General features: G+C 41.3%; 1 protein-coding gene across 3 annotated transcripts; it reads left to right on the top strand.

The window, feature by feature from the left end:
• Positions 1-30: 30 nt before the first annotated feature.
• LOC135498567 (ceramide synthase 1-like) lies at positions 31-20,439 on the top strand. 3 transcript variants are annotated; one of them, XR_010449102.1, is made up of 9 exons: positions 31-260; positions 7,295-7,321; positions 11,174-11,333; positions 12,150-12,330; positions 13,734-13,895; positions 14,046-14,196; positions 14,589-14,770; positions 15,059-18,536; positions 18,657-20,439. XR_010449102.1 is itself a non-coding variant. In XM_064788864.1 (8 exons), the coding sequence occupies exons 1-8, from the start codon at positions 51-53 to the stop codon at positions 15,144-15,146; spliced, it is 1,161 nt and encodes a 386-aa protein (XP_064644934.1). In that variant the 5' UTR covers positions 31-50; the 3' UTR covers positions 15,147-20,439. The 3 variants fall into 3 exon arrangements, 2 of the variants coding, with proteins under 2 accessions (XP_064644934.1, XP_064644935.1); XM_064788864.1 differs by having other exon boundaries at positions 15,059-20,439; XM_064788865.1 differs by lacking the exon at positions 7,295-7,321 and having other exon boundaries at positions 15,059-20,439.
• The last annotated feature ends 79 nt before the right edge of the window (positions 20,440-20,518 follow it).

Genomic DNA, 20,518 nt, shown 5'->3' with positions numbered 1-20,518 from the left:
TGATAATGACATAAACCAAAATGGCTGGGCCAGAAGAGGTGTGGTACCCGATGCCCACTTATAAACAGTGTATTTTAGACACCTATTCGGCAACTGTGAAATTTCTAGATCAGTCCAATGGAAACTATTCATACCCTTTCGATTTCTTCCGAGATTTGAAGAAATATGGCGACTTTCCAACCCGAGATTTCGCCGTCGTTTTCGGACTGGCTGTGTTCTGGACGATTGCGAGATACCTCCTTACATTGTTCGTGTACAAGGTGTGTAGAAATACAGTACGGGTATACATTGTAGACCCTTAATCACTTTTGGCCAGATTTTGGCTGTTTTTAACTAGACTTTTGGTTTTGATGTGTAGTTGTACCCTCTTCTGTTGTGTCTGATTCAGGCCAAATTTTGTTAAGGGTTGCAATAGGTCGGCCTAGCCTACCCGGCCTATTTTGGCTGGAACCTGAAATCCGAAATCAATAGACGAATTCAAAGAAGACGAATTGGTGCCAAAACAAATCAAGTGCGTACACTCAGAACATGTCAGAAAACTTAAGCTGACTTCGGACAATGCCTAGAGACACGGCGATCCTTTGTTCAAGGTGAAACGCTTGACAGGTCACCGCCAAAACAAACTTCTTCGAATTCGTCTATTTTGAACTCCTTCAAAACAAAGTGACAGAACAGCAAGGCTGGGGAGTCTGTTCTTTCACTTCGTTTTTGAGGAGTTCCAATTGATTTGGGATTTCAGATTCTAGCCAAAATGGTGGTACCTATTCACTATTGACAACCCTTAATAATTGCATTTACATCTATTTCTGACACGAAATGCATTCGCCATTTGGCATATATTTTCCCAGCCACAGATTTTGCAGACCATAGAGGATACCTTCATTCATGATTTTCTGATAAAAGGGTCGTCGTTGGATGATTTAGTACCGATCAGCCCACACCATGTCTCACTATGGGCCTTCCACCCAAAGTGCCTACTTTTGCCCTAAACAGGTCACAAATGTTTTGGACATCTTGACAAACAAGATTGTTCTGACATTGCAGCTGGCTTGTTGTAATCTTTATGACATGGTGACGATACAAGTTGCCCTTGGATGTTCCAACAGATCGCTAACTGCTATCTCCTGCTGACATTTTATTTTTATGAACTTGGCAAACTTACTGACATATTTGATTTCTGTTGTTGACATATTTGGAGTGTACCCTCTCGGTCTGTGTAATGGGATTTTGATAACCTGACTACATTGTTGACAAATGTCGAATTCAATGTAAAGATAATGTATAACACTGATAATGAATTGGCATATCCGTGTCGTATTGTGATTGTGAGTCCAGAGTTTAAACTCCAACAACAAAGTACTTTTATTGACATGTTTCTTTGACCATCGGCGATTGACCCTTAGGGAAGGGGGAGGATGGCTACATTAAGTGCCCACACCATCTCACCAGTTTGACCCAGCCTTTGTGGTAAAAAGCTCAATGCACCCGAAGGCATTGCCATAACCATTGAATTATTGGATCCAATATTAACAAACCTGAAATGTTTTCTTCCTATTCTTGTGTTTTGGTGGGTCAAGGATTTTCTGCATGATCTTATGGTTTTGTGTATGAATTGTGTGTAGAATTGTCAAACCTTTTTCATGTTAACGTTTGGTTGGAAAAATCTGAAGGTAAACACTGACTCATTGGTGACTGATCCCCAAATACTCTCTTCAGATAAATGAAATACCGTCATCAGAATTTGAGCTCACAGTAACATGTTTGACTTTTTTTAAATTGCTGACTTATCTAACGCAAATTATATCTTAAAATAGCCTTGTCCTCAAATGGTTCCGGTCAGGTTATACGCCATTCAAACCAGGTCAAAAGTTTCAGCAAATCTTTGGAGCCAAAGCTTGATCGAGTGAATGGTGAACTATGGCTCATGGCCAGGTTCAAGGCTAACAATTAAACCTCTTCAGGGTGAGTCATCTGTGCTACTGGGAGAAATAGAAGAATCTATTTCCGGGTTCAAATGTAGAACAAGGTTGTGGAAAAATGTTAGGGAAATTATCAAAGAGAGTGGCTGTGGATGTATTGGACACCTGGGCACATCAACACAAGAACTCAGGTGTTGGTGCGTGAGAGAATTCTATCTTACCAAGTGTATTTAAGCATCCGTTTGACTACACCATGCCTCCTTATTTTTCAGCCTAAATTTGCACACTTGAATTTTACTTGGTTGATTTGGGTGCATTTTTGTCAGCTTTAATCAGTTTTGTATTGATTTAGTGGTTATTTCAACCAATTTGGAAGTGTCCGTGAATTATGAGGTCAACAGATCCTTCAAACAGATCCTTCAAATGGGTCAATTGATAAAGGATATTTGGTTTTGGCCTGGTCATTTTGTGCACATGCCCATTGAACTATGGCATGGCCAAACTGCAGTCAAAAGGCGAGGACATGTATTGTGTTTTCAGCCTGAAGCATACGTTTATCAACCCAGACCAACGCTCAGGGTGTTGCATTTCTAATGTTCAGCTGAGAGCCCGGCCCTTGGCCCCCTTGTTCACTTTATCCCCGACCTTTGTCTACTGAATACATAAAAACCAAATCATAACCGAATCTCTTGCCCGGTGATGATTCAGTCATCTGCTACATGTATCGTGTTATGTGAACATCACATAACATAACTAATTGCCATCCAATATGGCATTGAAACCTAATGTGGTTATGCGGTTACCAATCGTGTTCCCATCGATAAGTGTTATAGCTGACTTGTATCGTGTTCTGTGAGGAATCATGTCATGATCAATGAATGAGATGTGGTTGTGACAATCATGACACTTGTCTGCATGTTATCATGATGCGGCAGTCTGCAGTCCATAGCAAATGAAGGGACTCGAAATGTTAGTTAAGAGGGGGGGGGGGAGATGCTGGCAATGTTTACTGTCGAGTTTAAAGAAGTTTTCCCAATTAGTCAGACTCGTTCCCAGTGATCTGAGGCAATAGTTTGGAGTGTGGGGGGGGTCATACGACTCGTTCCCAGTGATCTGTGGCAATAGTTAGGGGTGTGGGGGGGGCCTTACGGCATTGTTTGCTGTCAATATTTAGATGTCTTGCTAACGCTTGCATTATATGAGACTGTCTGTGTCAATGAATCCGTTGTTTGTATTGAGCAAGTTTGAGCAGATTGTTTTAAATTTTGATTTCATACCACTCAACTCTTGCAGTCATTGCTATGGAGGGCTGCTGGTGTTGCCGTCTTGTGGAGTAGGGGGAGCCCAATGTTGTAGACTTAACACATGAGCCCAATGTTGTAGACTTAACACATGAGCCCAATGTTGTAGACTTAACACATAAGCCCAATGTTGTAGACTTAACACATGAGCCCAATGTTGTAGACTTAACACATGAGCCCAATGTTGTAGACTTAACACATAAGCCCAATGTTGTAGACTTAACACATGAGCCCAATGTTGCCTGTTTCAAACAAATGAGTACAAAAGGGCCCAATCATAAAGTTGACCAATCGATTGTCCAAACTATTGCAGGCCAAGGACAGAACACAGGTGGTGACCATGCTCTCTTTCATAAGGTGCATTCTGACCCAGCTTATCGTCACCTGCCACTCATATTTCATAACCTACTGTAATACAATGGCAACACTTGACTGATATTTGATGTACAGGGTGTCTCAGTAAAGATGAGTTGGGGGGGGGGGGGGGGCCAATATCCATATCTGACCTGGTACATGTTGTACTCTTGTATTGTTTTACACCCTATAGTTTCTCTTCAGTGGTTACCCATGCCTCCACCTGATATTAATGGTTTATTTTCAAAGGGGTGTTGAGTAGTAACTTTAAAAAGTACTAATGGGAGGACTCATGTACAAATCATTTGCAGCATCCCCCTCCAAAAACAATCCTAGTCCAAGCCAAAACAAAGCTGTTTGATCAAGAAGCCAGACAAGAAATATGTTAGGATTAAAATGCTCATCAACTCGGCACAACCACTATGATCTCAATGCAGATAGTGTTCCGTGGGTGAACACTCATTTGATGACTTAGAACACTGCTTTCAAGAACCAGTGATATGGTCAGCAGATGTTCAAACAAAATGTCCACATTTCCTGTCCTGTTCTGCATGGCATGAATAAGTATACCTTGGTTATGTACTTGTGTTCCAGATCTGGAACTTTTATTTGGACTTCTGCCGACTGTGGTGATGACTCAAAGTATTAGGTATTTTATGCCAGGAATAGGTGATATTCTGACAATGCTGTGCGCTGTGATATAGTCTGTCAGAAGTTACCATCACCTCTGAGGTGACAGGTGCCAATCGATGACAACTGACTGGCCGCTGAAAGGACTGGCTCATACCATGGTCTAATCCTTTCAGTCAGAATGTATGCATCAAAGCACATGTGATAACTACTAGTCATAACGAAGACAAAGCTGTAACATATGGGATCAATATTCATTCATTATGGAGGAGTTTGATAATTGTTGCAATTGAACAATGAAACTTGATGTTATGATTTTGTGACTGGCCCTCTCGTAATGGTGAATCGAAAACTCGAAAGTTTAGAACTCGGATCTGAATTAGTATTTTGTAAAAAAATGAGTTTGGGTTTTCAATGATACTGGTCAGTCCCAATGGCTTCAGTGATACTGGTCAGTCCCAATGGCTTCAGTGATACTGGTCAGTCCCAATGGCTTCAGTGATACTGGTCAGTCCCATTGATGCCAAGTTGTCAATGTTTACCAATTCTTCAGTGTTCTGGTCAATGAACTACTGTCTGAGTCAAACCTATTGTCTTGCTCAAGGAAAGTGAATGGCCTCAGCCAGTTTAATTAGACCAGAACCATAAAATCAGCCTTCCATGGCCTTAGTTCATGCATGAGTGGAGCCGGCAGCAGTGGAGTGGAGTAAATGTTGCCTTTGTGTTCACATGGTACATCTGTCATTGTCCAATACACCAATAGCCATAACACACCATCACGTGTTGTATTATGACCGCCATTTATTATTTAGATCAGTTTTTTCATCAAAATTGTGTGGTGCTGGTAAAATGTTTTAAGTGGAGGTGAATTTGTGGCAGTTTTGTCACAATCGACACTTTATCACTTTAGATGCTACGCTGGCTAATATAATATACACAAAGTAATTGATGGCTCATCACTTGACGAACCATTGCGCGGGGGGGGGGGGGGGGGGGCATGATACATAGGCAACTAGATGGGAGAATTATACATGCAGCGCAGTAATGGTCATAGATCATCGGTTTTTATTTCAAACCAATTTGTTAGATAATCTAAACACTATTCAAAAAATGAAATGTCTGACACAACAGTAGATTATTTCATTCAACATGAATTCAGGAGATCCAGACGTTTTGAAAGTGTCAGCTGCGCCCTCTTTTCTTGTTTCCTCGACCCCGGGATCCGACCCCCTGATGATGCCAGGCCCCTCACCAGCATCCTCTTGGAGATTGGCTAACACTTGATGAATGACCCTGTGGCTGTGTCCCGGTTGCCCAATCGGTGTAGCAGTGACATTAGTCGTAACACCACTATTGTAATTGATTGTGATAACTGCTAGCGATAACGCTGAGATGAGCTTATGCTGTGTTTGGGAGAAAACGCTGTCATTTTTAGCTCACCTCTTAGCAGAGGTGAGCTTATCCCATACCGTGGCGTCCGTCGTCCGTCGTCGTCGTCGTCGTCGTCGTCGTCGTCGTCGTCGTCGTCGTCGTCGTCGTCGTCGTCGTCCGTCGTCCGTTAGCAGGGCACGTTTCGTAACTGTTAGAGCTATTGAGTTGAAACTTGGTACACATGTACCCTTATGTAATGACACCTTGGAGACCAAGTTTCGGTCTGATTCGTTTCATGGTTTGGCCACCAGGGGGCCAAACGTTAAAAGTGAAAATATGCAATATCTCCCTTAATAGTAGTCGGGGAATTTTGAAAAAAATATGGTAGGTACTTCTAGCAAAGGTGCATCATATATCCTCCGGGTTTTTGATTTGACCTCCTTTTCAAGGTCACAGAGGTCAAATGGTGTAAATTGGCCATTAGGATGTAACGATGGCACGTTTCTAAACTGCAATGACTATTGATACCAAATTTGGTACACATTTACCCCTTAGTCAGGTGATCTCAGGGACCGAAGTTTGGTCCAATATGATTCACCACTTGACCACCAGGTGGCAAAATCCAAAAACCTTAAAAATGTGATTATTCCTTAACTTCTTGCCCGATTGCCACCAATTTGATATCATGGGTACATCTAACCACCATACAGTATATGTCACACAGGTTTTTAATTTGACCTTCTTGTCAAGGTCACAGGTCAAATGACGTAAATTCGCCGTCAGGCCGTAACTATGGCACGTTTCTTAACTGCAATGACTATTGATCACAAATTAAGTACACATGTACCCCTTGGTCAGGTGATCGCAGGTATCGAAGTTTGGTGCGATCTGATTTGCCGTTTGGCCTCCAGGGTGGGGGCCAAATCCTAAATTCTTCAAAATGCCATTATTTCTAGTAATGACTTGCCCGATTGGCACCAATTTTATATCATAGGTACATCTAATTCTAACAACCATTCAATGTGTCACCCGGGTCTTCTTTGATTTGACCTACTTTTCAAGGTCACATAGGTCGAATGTACTGTAAATTGGCCATTTTGGGGAAATTGTAATTGCTTGGACCTACATCAAACCTAACACTACATGACACAATACCATGCTCTTTATCCATCTTTCCTCCACATGAGGTGAGCACAATGGCCCTGGCCATTTCATTCTCTAACACAGATTGAGCCACTCGACCCTGATCTTCACTGCATGTCTGCCAGATTGTTACAAGGCTCGGTGTGGACCCTGTTTTAAAGGGTAGGCCCCAACCAAAATTTCTGTGGTGAAAACCAAACTTTAAGAGAAAACTAGGTCTTGGTCTCCCCTTTCCCCCATGACGATAGCGCCAAGCAAACGAGCACTTTTTGTCTCTGCGACCTGTCATTACAATGGCCTCTGTGTGTGACAGAAGATAGTCTGCAGCAAAACCTAGTCTCCACTGGGTTAGATCCCGATTCCTGGTCGCTGCGATCGCGATTCATGACTACGACTGCTAACCAGCGACTTGTGTCACATGCAATCAGGATCGCAGTGAGGTCTTCCTGACAAAAACTGTACACTTGCTTGGCGCGTTTCACCACTTCATAAGGTGTCTTGCTTGCATGATGATTTCTCAATGCTTTTGTCAATTTCTTGCCCTCATTCTTAGAGTTGAACCTTTGTGTATTTCAGTTAAAAACCTATGACAAAGATGATAAGGTGAGGAGTGTGACAGAGAGGAAGTCATCCCCAGGCGATTCCCCACCGATCCAGAAAATAGTGTTTGTTTGATGAACACGACCAACCATTACATTTGATTAGAGTAGAGGAGGAACCTTCTAGGGTTTCCCTCCGCTTGGCCATCTTGGTCTGTTACAATTACCAAAACAATAACTTACATTGAAATCAATCGAACGTCAGGGTTTGTGGTGTAAGCTTACAGTGCCTGCTGGAATAGAAGCAGAAGCCTATACAGTAAACTTGGAAATGTTTGCGTTGCTCAAAGTTGGCAAATTTCATCGTTTCAATTTGTAGTGGGCAAATTTCGCGTTTGCTACTAAAATTTAATGGTTTTGCATCTGAGTTGAAATTGTTGCTTCTTGTAGGTTTGTGATTCCTTCCCAAATCACAATTTCTGAAACAATTGGGTCGCAAACACTTCCTAGTCTCTTGTATGCTTAAAGAGGCGAAGAAAATGTCTTTTATTTATGATTTACACAGGCTTTCCTGTTGATAAACAAATGTTGGTTGGTCTGACATCAAACAAAGGGTATTTTCCAGGCTGGCGAGGGTCGGTCCGAGTATGTGAAGCTCGTGACTGATCATGAGAACAACACAAGTGTACAGAGAGGAGCTCACATGTGGTCTCATGCCTGGTTGAGAGGAGGTCACATGTGGTCTCATGCCTGGTTGAGAGGAGCTCACATGTGGTCTCATGCCTGGTTGAGAGGAGGTCACATGTGGTCTCATGCCTGGTTGAGGGCTGCCGTTTAGCCACTTGGATGTTCCGCCCCGAATAAGAAATTTAGTGAGAAATAACGAAGTAAACTGATCAAATGTCAAAGTTTGATCATTTGTTATTTCCTAAGTTTGCGACGGGAGATGAACAACCATGGTACGAGAATGATTCAGGGCAAAATGAGCAATGTTTCAGCAGTCGTGGGCTCGCTCCTCTGTGGCAATGACTCAATCATGCTTTGGCCTAATCAACATACAGTAAGAAATCAATGTATTTCAGAATATCTCGTGCAAACTTCTTGTGCACTTGACTGCATGTGCAAGGCATGCCGGCATTAGGGCAGTGGGGCATAAACTGTGTCACGGCATGAGTTTGGCATTGACATATGGAGCAGCCGTTGTTGATATAACACTGTATATAACCATCTGTTTTACTGTCCTGGTTGTCAGTAACATCCCTTGTCTTGCACAATATTGCAATATTGGGTCTGAAGGATATTTTTCTGTAGCCCTCTATGTCCCTAATCAGCTCTATAAAAGACAACGGTAGCCCCATTAAAGGAGTTTGTATGATGTAGTGTTCTACAGAACAGGGGATGTTACTTGTGGCTAGTACAGTGCCTGCCTACATTAACATTCTAACCCACTCTGTCTCTCGCAGGTGTTTTCTTTTGCACCTCAGCATTGGTTACACATGCCCTCTCAGTCACCCTTGAGAATCAGCTTACCATCTTGCTGAGAAGCAGCTTACCATCTTGCTGAGAAGCAGCTTACCATCTTGCTGAGAAGCAGCTTACCATCTTGCTGAGAAGCAGCTTACCATCTTGCTAAGAAGCAGCTTACCATATTGCTGAGAAGCAGCTTTCAGTCTTGCTGAGAATCAGCTTACCATCTTGCTGAGAAGCAGCTTACCATCTTGCTGAGAATCAGCTTACCATCTTGCTGAGAAGCAGCATCCCAAAGTGTGTCCCATTCCCTGCAAGTTTGGGAATTGATTCTCTTGGGTGATTATGAAAATAACTGACACCGCATGCATTGACCTTGACTTTTGACCTTTCCACATGACCTTCTCCTAAACTTGACCTTGAATGTCCAACGACCTAATTTCTGTTAAGTTTCCTTCACAAGATCTTTTTGCAGCTTAACAAAATAATGAGTTTGTTTTAAGATAGCTTTTGTTGGTTTTCATAGTTCACTACTTGAGTTAGAATTTGCTGTTTATTTATGGGATGATAACAAAAAACTACTACAATTTGAAAACAAATGTTGAAGAAATGATGCTGCCAATAGGGGTCGCTCCTATTTCACAAGCCATTGAATGTGACACACTTGTTTAGATGATATCATCATCACCTAATCAAGCCCAAACCTGTCCCATGACAGAGTATGCCAGACACAGGAAGACTACATAAGTAACTGCCTGTAAGCCCCCTTTAACAAAATGGCTAGCCTTTAGTTGACCTTTTCTAAAACACTAACGTAACTGAACTGAATGCACAGTATTTCACTAGAATAGGCTGGGGGCAGGTAGTTTTGGTTCTCATCAAAAAGCTCTGTGTGAATAATCAGTATTTTGTTTCAGATCAAGTTAAGGTTGGTTTTTTCAGAAAACACAACATATATTATACTCTGTGTGTACTCAATTGTCCAAGTGCACCCTCTGAGGTAGTCAGCTGACCATGAGTGACACCTTGAGGACAATATATTATACTCTGTGTGTACTCAATTGTCCAAGTGCACCCTCTGAGGTAGTCAGCTGACCATGAGTGACACCTTGAGGACAATATATTATACTCTGTGTGTACTCAATTGTCCAAGTGCACCCTCTGAGGTAGTCAGCTGACCATGAGTGACACCTTGAGGACAATATATTATACTCTGTGTGTACTCAATTGTCCAAGTGCACCCTCTGAGGTAGTCAGCTGACCATGAGTGACACCTTGAGGACAATAGCTTAATCAGCTCAATTAGGGCTGATATTATGTTTAAATAGGCATTACTAATAGGTGGTTGGCCAGAAATACAGCCTGAGGGCCTAAAAGAGAAGTGTTTACAATGAAGTTTAGTGTAACAAAATCTGTATACAGAAGTCAGTTCCCCTTTAAAATTTGGCAAACTCTGGCTCTGTCAACTGTCAGCCAAGTACATTGACAGCTGTGATAGGACATCTTCATGTTTTGATGCACTGTCTTTGAGAGGAGGCACATCACACTGCTTTACATTCAGCTGTCCTCAGTAAACACTGCTGGCTACAAGGATTGCATCTGGTGAGAACGAGATGACTCATCTTTCAATCATGTAGTGTAATATCATCACTAAGGACCCCCCTTGGGACTGACAGATGCTGTCCTTAGTAGAGGTCTCCTTATTACAGAGGTCAGATCATATAGAAATGACCTGTTGGGACAAAAATCACTGTCCTCAATAAAGAGGCTGTCCTGTTTACAGAGGTGTCTGCTAAGGGAGGTTCCTCTGTGTGTATGTGTCATTTAAGTGGTGTTCTATTCCTAGAATGAAGGCCTACACTTTGCCCTCTGATATCATCATAACACTCGGCCTGCCAAGAAAATTATCTTGAGTTGGTGTGGGGGAAGATTACAAATCGTGTGGTTATCTGAACATTTAATTGTTGTCATTATTATCACTTGATAAGTTAAACTCAATGTTAAACGTCGAGCTTAACTTATCAAGTGATAAATGAAACAACATGTCCTATTTAACTTGTTGCTGTACAAACTCGTTTTGGAAGGAATTAGTTTGTCACTTAAACACCAGGTGGTTCTACGCTTTCATCTTGACCTGATAATATTGGGATCATTCATCATGTTTGAAATAAACATAGGTGTAATTAAACAAAAGAATAACTTTAAAAATAAAATGAAAATGAACAGGACAAGCAGTCTCTAAAAAATGACACTATTTCTCTCGTTTCAAGCAATGTTTTAAATCTTTGTTCATTGTCAAGAAATCCGATTTTCAGGATTGCTTTTTCTACTGATCCAAGATGGCTGCCTGCAAAAAAAGATGGCCGAAGTTTCCTGGCACCAAACCAAGATGGCCGCTTCCAGTGGCAGTCTCCACCCATTCACCAACTCTCCACTCTTGTCATTGCAGCCAATTGGACTATTCTTCAATCTCACACCCCTAAACCAGAAAAAGTTTCCAGAATCAGCGTGGAAATGGATGTTCTATATGTTTACCTGGAGTTACAGTATATATATTTTATTCTTCACGGATAGGAGATTCTTTCAGCAGCCGTTGTTGGTATGGCAAGGTGGGTTGAGTTTCACGTTGGAAGATTTCCTTTTCTTTTTAGATCGTCACATACAAAGGTGACACTCAAGAAGGAAATACGCTGCTCAAATATCAAAACAAAAAAAAGTGTTTGATTGAAAAGCAGAAAATCTGTGGCCCGAGACGATGTCAGTACTCTAGGGTATTATACAGCCTTCGTTTCTTGTGGTCGGAACATGTTCAGGTTATGTCCCCAAGCGAGCGACAGAATGAAAGTGGACACATTGTCAATCTAATCTTTATTCGCATAATCCACTTTATATTATGAATGTGATATGAGATTAGTGATCCCTGAGATGGCCGCACATTCGTCAGTTCTTATTGGAATTCTCGTATTAACTCTTTCACCATCAGAACCAGAAGTGGTGACTTCCCTTTGACCACTTGAATCAAGGCTCTTTTGCCAAGTTTCAAAAATAATCTTATCAGTAAGGTGCCCAATAGTCTCTCTCTAGCGCTTCATTTCCCGACCCCACCCCCTTTGAAATGATGTCAGACAACTTATTGACAATATCAACCAGACAACTAATAGCAAAAACACATGAGGCCATGACCACACACACCTTCCTCATGTTATTTTACCCCTCACCTAGCAGTGACAAGAATTCAGACCTAGCCCAATACACGGTCTATTGTCTTTAAACAAAGCCTGCTCGCACCTAGGCCTTATTCCCATTGTTCTAGTGCGTCAAACTGAATGACGACCTGCGTCCCTCGCAGTCAGCAGATTACTGTTCAAAACGTATATCAACACACACGGCAGTCTTAGAGTTGATTTCTCTCGTCTCTCTTTCAGATTGGGTGCCATCTTTGGTGATGCCTTTTGACATCTACTTGATGTACATGATCCAGTGTAGCTTCTACATCCATTCAATATATGCCACTTTGTTCATGGACCAATGGCGGAAAGACTCCATCGTTATGATGTTTCATCACTTTCTGACGCTTTCTCTTATAGGATTTTCTTATGCTGTTAGGTAGGTATTAGCTAACCTCGCACCCATGCATAGCTAACCTCGCACCCATACACCTGTACGAACCATCCATGCAGTGGCCAGCATCGGATGTCTGGAATGAGTGTGGCCTTCAGTTTGTGAAGTTAGCGTCCCCAAGGGGACTATCTCATGTTCACATACATGCCTCATGTATACACTTATCCTACCCTAGGAATGAGGTTATACTAACATGCCTCTGTAGAATCACTTCACAAATCAAACAAAAGATGGATGCCAGTCAAAGTATCACTATTAGCATAAGAGTGCTGTGTGCAGTGTTTGTGTAGAGTATGTTATAGCCAATTATGCCCTTTATCAATAATAAATGAATAAGTCTTATACAGGGTCAATTCCTATTGTTCCTGTTGAGTATTAACTGCTGACATGTGCTAAGCCTTTCAAAGAGTCATGTGATCACATTTGGAAGGGTTCCACACAGGCTGATCCCTCTATGGTTTGACCCCCCTCCATGTTGGCTCGAACCTGAAACCCAAAATCAATGAGAAGTCTTTCAAAACAAAGTTTGATGCCAATTTTAAGAGGGGGGTCTGTTCATCGTGTTCACAATTCAAAAGCCTGAGGCATGCACAGAGAATGGCCTGTGACAAGAGAACAGTCACAGTCCATGGGTGCTGTGAAGACACTCAGATCTTGGCATGGGCTGTGTATTCTGGAAGTAGTTCACTGGTGCTGTACATTGGGTCTATTCACAATGAGTTGGATCTTGAAATCTGGATCAGACAGGGAGGCAATAAAGGTCTCCAAGCATGATGTGGTCCCTGATTCGGACCCCCTCATTCATGTATGGGTGATAACACAATTCTGTCTGAGATAAGGATTCATGTCTGGCTGTGATATGTCAGATCTACCTTTGGGATTTACAAGTTGAAATATGTCCATTGAAAAAGCTTGAGCCCTGGATGAACTTCTGGATAATCAATCAATCAATCAATAAATAAAGAGGTATAAACAGTTCCTAATCAGTTAATCCAATAATTATCTATAATCTATAAACAACACTGGTGAATTTTGCTAATTTTGAAATTGGTTTTGTTTGTTTTCACAAATAACCTTGAAATACAACAAAGAATATTGTGTGTAAGAAAATCCAGAAGAAATTTTGTAAATGTAATTCACCAAAATAAAAATGCTGAATTTTTTTTTAGAAATCTTTGCAAAATGCACGAAAGTGTGAAAATGTTCACATCCAACCCCTTGACCTCCAACTGTAGTTTCTGTGCTTCTTGGATTGTACTGAATAAATGCTGAATTAGGCCTAGGAATAGAGGACTTGGAGAAGATTCTACAATCATGAAGCGTTTCATGTAAGAACATTATCTTCTTTTCATTTTCCCATCGTGTTGAATTCCTGTTTGTCATTTCAGATATCATAAGGTTGGAGCCCTTGTCCTGTTTGTCCACGATGTCACCGATATTTGCCTCGAGTTTACAAAGTGTAACGTCTATCTGAAAGATCGCGGCGGCAGATTCTATGCATTCCACGACATCCTGTCAACTATCGGGTTCATCTTCTTCGCTTCCACTTGGTAAGAAATCGGTTTTTAAATTACACAATTTCAGCGAATCTGAATGTGCTTTCACTTTCATGTTTTACTTTGAGCCCAAAATGTCAAAATGGCGTCACTTCTTTGGCTGTTTCATCAAATCGTCGTCTTCATGGTGATTCCTCTTTCCAGGTTCATATTCCGACTCTACTGGTTCCCACTAAAGGTGCTCCACTCAGCCGGCCACGGTGCCATGACCTACGCCCCTTCACTTCCCGTCTTCTGGTTTTTCTTCAACGTCATGTTGTGGATTCTACAGATATTGAATATATACTGGTTCATGGTGAGTTCAATCTCATATGAGAAGCTGTGGGTGACCAGTGATATCGTTAGGAAGTGATGTGTGCATCATGTATTTATAATTTAATGACCGTCCGATGATACTGTCGGGAGAATGATTCCTTCAGGCCGAATGCTTGAGAAGCTGTCAGTGACCAGTGATATCGTTAGGAAGTGATGTGTGCATCATGTATTTATAATTTAATGACCGTCCGATGATACTGTCTGGAGAATGATTCCTTCAGGACGAATGCTTGAGAAAAAAGGACTTGTCAAAGGAAGGTGTAGATGACTACCTTCTCTGTCAAAGGTAGGGCTTGCCACATAGGGAGAAAAGGCAGAAAAAGGGGAAGTGAATCAAATTTCTTCTCAAAATTGTTTTTCTCCACATTTCAGTTTATTGTTAATTTCCTGTATAAGATTGCCACCGGGCAGATGAAGGAAGTCGATGACATTCGTGAGAATGAAGTTGATGAGAAGTGTAAGCGCGTCCAACATAAGCCAATGAATGGCTTCGCAGGTGGTCATGTGACCAACCACGTCGGCGAGAATAATCATGTGATGAATAATCATAAAAAGTAAGTCATATTTTTGGGGAGGTTGGGTTTGTTATTTGTGAGTCGATAAAACTGCTTTGTCCTGGCAAACTTTAGTTCAGGCGAGTGGTGCGTCTGCTGAGAGTATTGCACACCACCTTATTTTGGTGGGCGTTGTCAGGGAGCCTCATGGCCTAGTGGTGCTGCTGGCCACCACGCAATAGGGCCAAGTGCAGAGCGAACGCTGAAGAAGAAGAAGAAGAAGAAGGTGGGAGTTGTATTTTCTTCGTGAATTTGAATTCATTTGAAATCCTCTGTTTTCTATTTCAGAGTTGAAAATAACCAACACACCAACAGCAACAACATCATCAAGCACAGAAAATCAACAAAAACAATGGAGAACCACGTGCATGGTTAGAAACCTGATGACATCATCACTAAATCAGCGCTCTGATAGGCCAGCACTAAGTCAAATTATTTACATATTAATGAGAAGCAGTTCCATGTATTGTCCTGAAAACAACCTGTCGTTACAGTCAGTAATGTGGTTGCTAAGCAATGTTTCTAGTTGCTAGGCAACCAGTTGAGTTTCTATGTTGCCAGTGAACAAAATCTTGTTGATTTCCAAGAATTCAATTTACTGTTCAGTGAAAAGTTCCTATGTTTACCCAGAGAAAACTAAATCTTTTTGGAATCATTGGATCGTTCTTCTGTAAGACCCTGACACCCTATCAAGGTGGTCTTGCTGATGAATATTACAGAAATATTATAACGATCAATTGATATTACTTACATTCGTTGCTGTGGAAAAAGCTATAGAGATTTTTGTTGTCTTGGTGATTGGGCATTAGCATATTTCCATGGCAACCAACACCTATGTCCATAAAATAATCAGTATTACAAATACTTATCTGGCTGCTTCACAGGTTACCATGGTGACTAGTGTTGCTATGGTAACAATCACTATTGCTATGGTATTGAGAACCTTTGCTATGGTTGTGGTCACTGTTGCTATGGGTAATTAGGTTGAACCACAGTTGGACACAGATTGTCAACGTTTACTTGAAATCTGTGTGGTAGGGTATCGAAAATTGAAGGAGAATAATCCCAATTGTTGAGGAGACTTGCCACCTTTAGGCTAAGTTCTATATAATATTTCAGCCGATAAGTTTAATTGATGAACTGGACACACACAGTCCTCTAGAGTGGGCCGTGGGCAGTGGATTTTTACGGCAAGTGATGACGTCCAGTGTATATATATAATTGAATGATGACGTCATTGCTGATCGGTGCGTCGGGCTATAAATGACGTGGCAGTATTGTCACTGATGGTAGGCTGAGCACAGAGCTACGGCATTGCCTTGAAAACGTTGTCCTGCTCCCAGCGCCACCTAGAATGTCCATTCCTCACCAGAGGAAGGTGATGTGTCGTGGCAGATTAAACCATCTGGTATATTATCAGGTTTTGATTCAGTGCTTTGAATCTTCACACCCTTAGTTTCTCGAATGGTCTCTCCTGAAGCTCTATCTGGAAGAGTCTATATTGGGAAATGGGGGTGACAAGGTACTCTTGCTGATCACATCTCTGAGCAAACATGTAATATTTATGTATGTCAACTTGTAATGTATTTATAGTCATTTCTACTGTTCATTAGTTCACTTCTTAGTCGAATAAGTTGCATGCCAACTTGCAGGGAATCAGGTTGGCATCCCAACTTGCTGGGTATAAGGTTGGCATCGCAACTTGCTGGTATAAGGTTGGCATCCCAACTCGCAGGGAATAAGGTTGGTATCCCAACTTGCTGGGTATAAGGTTGGCATCCCAACTTGCTGGTCATTATGTTTATATATAAACGTTTTACTGATCTCAACTACACTGAGAAAGCTATGGATATGCACATTATATGGAGTGGGCAGGTTCGTGCGGCTTGATGAGTTGGGATCCATGGCAAGTAGGCCCTCAGACAAGTGGCCTTCCAGGAACACAACCTTCAATACTTAGTCAATATAGAGTGGGCAGGTTCGTGCGGCTTGATGAGTTGGGATCCATGGCAAGTAGGCCCTCAGACAAGTGGCCTTCAGGGAACACAACCTTCAATACTTAGTCAATATAGTCACTTCATTATTGGTCAAATTGAATATGAATTCAAAATGTGATGAATCTACCTTTACAAGATTAACTTAGGATTTGTGTTCAATAATTTGGTCATAAGACTTTCCATGATGACTAGTCTCACCCTGGTAGCAAGCACCATTGCTATACCAGGGCACTGTTGATATGAATAGGCTTGGCTGTGTTGCACTTTGGGTAACGGCAACAACAATCTCTTGTGATCTGTGCAGTGCATTTTATTGCACGTCTCCGCAAGAAATCACTAGTCTGTAATCATTAAACTTAAGGTACGTGTATACTTCAGGACCGAGTCAACTCGAAAGAGTGAGACATGGTTGTTGGTTCCTGGGAAATGAAGGCTTTTCAAATGAACTCGTCAGACAAAAAATATAAAAAATAGATTTTTATTTTCGTGGTGGCATTGAAGTCCAAATCTTACAATTCTTAATAAAATGGCCATTATGTATCTTAATGTGCTGGTAATTCTGTACTTATTTCATGTTTTAGATACCGTTCTGTTTACACAATCAGTCTTGGAGCACAACTCTGTTTACAACATGGTCTACACCATGGAACTGATGTACCTTTCACATGTTACAACATCCACGGTACTCAACTTCTGGGCGTCTAAATCTCCCGGCAAATGAACCGCTAGGCATCTGAACCCATGGGGAACTCAACCTCAGGGTATCTGTGAGTCTCGTAGATTCTGACCAGTAGCTAGCTTTCTAGTCTGGGGGCAAACACAACTCTTTGTGAAAAAGAACAAGAAAACGAGATTATTTGAAAATCTTAAACGCGGGAACAATGATGATTTATGAAATAGGGTGAGATTTGAGCACGATGGAGCTTCAAGTAGACAGACGCACAATTACCTGATACTTTTCATGCCAAGTGAACATGTCCGTTTCACAATGTCATTAAGGTTGTTTCTATGACGATCATTTGTTTATCATATGTTTGGGTGCTGTACTTTCAAGTGAGATTACATGTGAACATTTGTTTCTTATGCCTGGTTGCTATGGGCTTAGAATGTTCAATTATTGGGGACTAAATTAGATTTCCATGGTTACCAAGGTCATTTATCTGGTAACCATAGCAACCAGCCATCTTCATTGCTATGCAGATCAAACTCGCACTTGGTACTTATATTAGTGACTTTTAATTAGTTCTATGTGCTGCTTAGGTTTAATTAAACAAGATTTGAATTTGTTTTGGATAACTGCTTCTTTCTGTGGCGATTAACCCTTCTCGTGTCATGTGTATATATATGTTTGTGTTGTACTTGTTCCCAGTGCATGATGGGAAAAATACTGGTATCTGGCATAAACTGTGTCCAATGTTTATTTCCATTTGGAATGACTTCTTTATAATCTTGAGCAATATTCCAGAAACTCAGTGAAACAAAATGTTTGATTGAATTTTGACCGGTAAAACAGAAAAGCTCTGTTGGTTGTCGCCAGCAAATGCCAGGGCCGAAAAGCTCAATCAGCGTTGGAGACAAATATATTAACAAGAGCAGCGTTGGGACTGACCACTCACATCACTGCTCTCACTGATTGACCGACCAGGCGCTGAAATCTGTCAATCAATCTTACTTAAGTTATTTGCCTATCAATGTCAATAATACGGGTTTAACAGATGACTGTTGTTTTATTGCATGAAAAGATGATGTGAGGTCTTGTATTAGGTCAGGTAGAGTAGTAATGTGATGTGAGGTCTTGTATTAGGTCAGGTAGAGTAGTAATGTGATGTGAGGTCTTGTATTAGGTCAGGTAGAGTAGTAATGTGATGTGAGGTCTTGTATTAGGTCAGGTAGAGTAGTAATGGCAATATATAGCCCTGCCTCAACAGTGTGTTGAGATAACGACAGATTCATAATCCAACACGCGACTAATATCTGATCTTTATGTTGTTGATATCCGCCCCACTGCTGTATTCCATATGCTCGGTAGGTGAGGAGATTAACAATATGAAACACAGATGTGAATAGTTGTGACTCTTGTAAGAATCACCGCTGTGTCATCTTTGTGTCCTTGAGTGAGACACTTAACCCTCCAATGCTTCTCTTAAACACCCCGTCCATGGTCGCCTAATGCAGGTTAAGCTCTGGCCCGATGAAGCCATTTGGCAGCTCTGGCAATGGTACTTATCATCACGAGAATGCACAAACAGGTCTAGTTCATGTTCTGTTGAACAGGTGGCTCTACTGGTACTTAAATAAGACACAGCATCTCCTTGATTAGAACTTTTTTAAACGGATCCTTTATTTGGTTTATTTTTCTGGTTGCACCCACTCCAGTGACTCGATATTTCCTCCAGGATTCATAACCTCGTGTTGTTATGAGGGAGTATTCAGGCTCGAGCAATTCTGTATAGTATTCGTCCTCCTCATGTATGTATATTGATAGTGTGTTGCTTGAGCTTTTAGATATATAGTTCCGACTCCAGGCATGGTCTCTGTAAGTTGTGTCTCTGTCGGTCAATTAGTCGATTTTGTGGATTTAGCGATAACTGAGCGATCAAATCACCGATAGATTATTCAGCGTGATGTGTGGCACTTATGAATGTATACACTGATGGCGCCCTCTGAACAACAATGTGCGAACTACATGTTCGTACATGAAATGGTTATAAGAATATGTGTTGGTTTTTTCTTTGAGGAAGTCTCTCTCCTTCAGGTTGTTGGTTGTTTTGAGAATGTTTTTAAAACTGCAGTTGTCTTCCTGTCAGGCATAAGTATGTCACGCGAGGGTATCGAGTCTCCACACTTCTTAGTGCCATCACAACAAAGTGTGGTCAGTTTGACATCCAGAATGGTGTGGACTGGAGTCGTCTTCCTGTCAGGCATAAGTATGTCACGCGAGGGTAACGAGTCTCCACACTTTCAAGTGCACTCACAACAAAGTGGGGTCAGTTTGACATCCAGAATGGCATGTAAATATTCAGGTTTTTGCCTGATTTCAGGTTTTTTGGTGAACAATTTGAAAACCAAAAGTTGCTGGATTTAACCAGATTCATTCAAAAATAAACACTCTCTGAAGGGGGGTCTATAATTTTCAGGTTTTCTTCCCCTGTTTCAGGTATTTGAGTTTGTCTACATTTTCATGCCTAAATTGGTGTGTGGCTGTCATGATCTCCATGGCGGGTGTACCCAATCACCCTTTGAGTTGAAGTAGGCAGTTCATTCACTTCTGTCGGGGAAAATCAACCTTTTACAAATATTCTCAAAACGCCCTCTTTCTTTGAAGTTTATAACCATTGGTTGCATCTCGGAGAGGGTGCTTATGAAGACGTATTTATTTCATGTGTTTTGCACCTCACCCGCGTGGGTTAGTTATGAGTTTTACTCCATAGGTGGCCTGGATAATTTGTTTGAAAATTGAAATGATGCACATGGGGAGGTCTTGTAATGTTGAGTCTACTTTTGACTGTAGCAACACACTGTGCATTATCATTTATTGATTCTTTGTGGCGAATATTCCTAAAACATCACCGCCATTGCTGGTGGTGGAAATAGAAACGACAACGGCCAGAATTTCTGGACGATCTTTCTATTTTGTATTTTCAAGAAAACTTTTTGACAAATTATTTTTGCCAAAATTTGGATAAAATGTGTAACTATACTTGAAAATGTGTATGTTAATAAGTGTATTGTAATCTTAAGATTATTTAAA

This window comes from Lineus longissimus, chromosome 14 (genome assembly GCF_910592395.1).
Source record: "Lineus longissimus chromosome 14, tnLinLong1.2, whole genome shotgun sequence".
Lineage (NCBI taxonomy): Eukaryota > Metazoa > Nemertea > Pilidiophora > Heteronemertea > Lineidae > Lineus > Lineus longissimus.
Note: the sequence above shows the minus strand (reverse complement) of the source record. Positions and strands in the feature narration are given on the sequence as shown.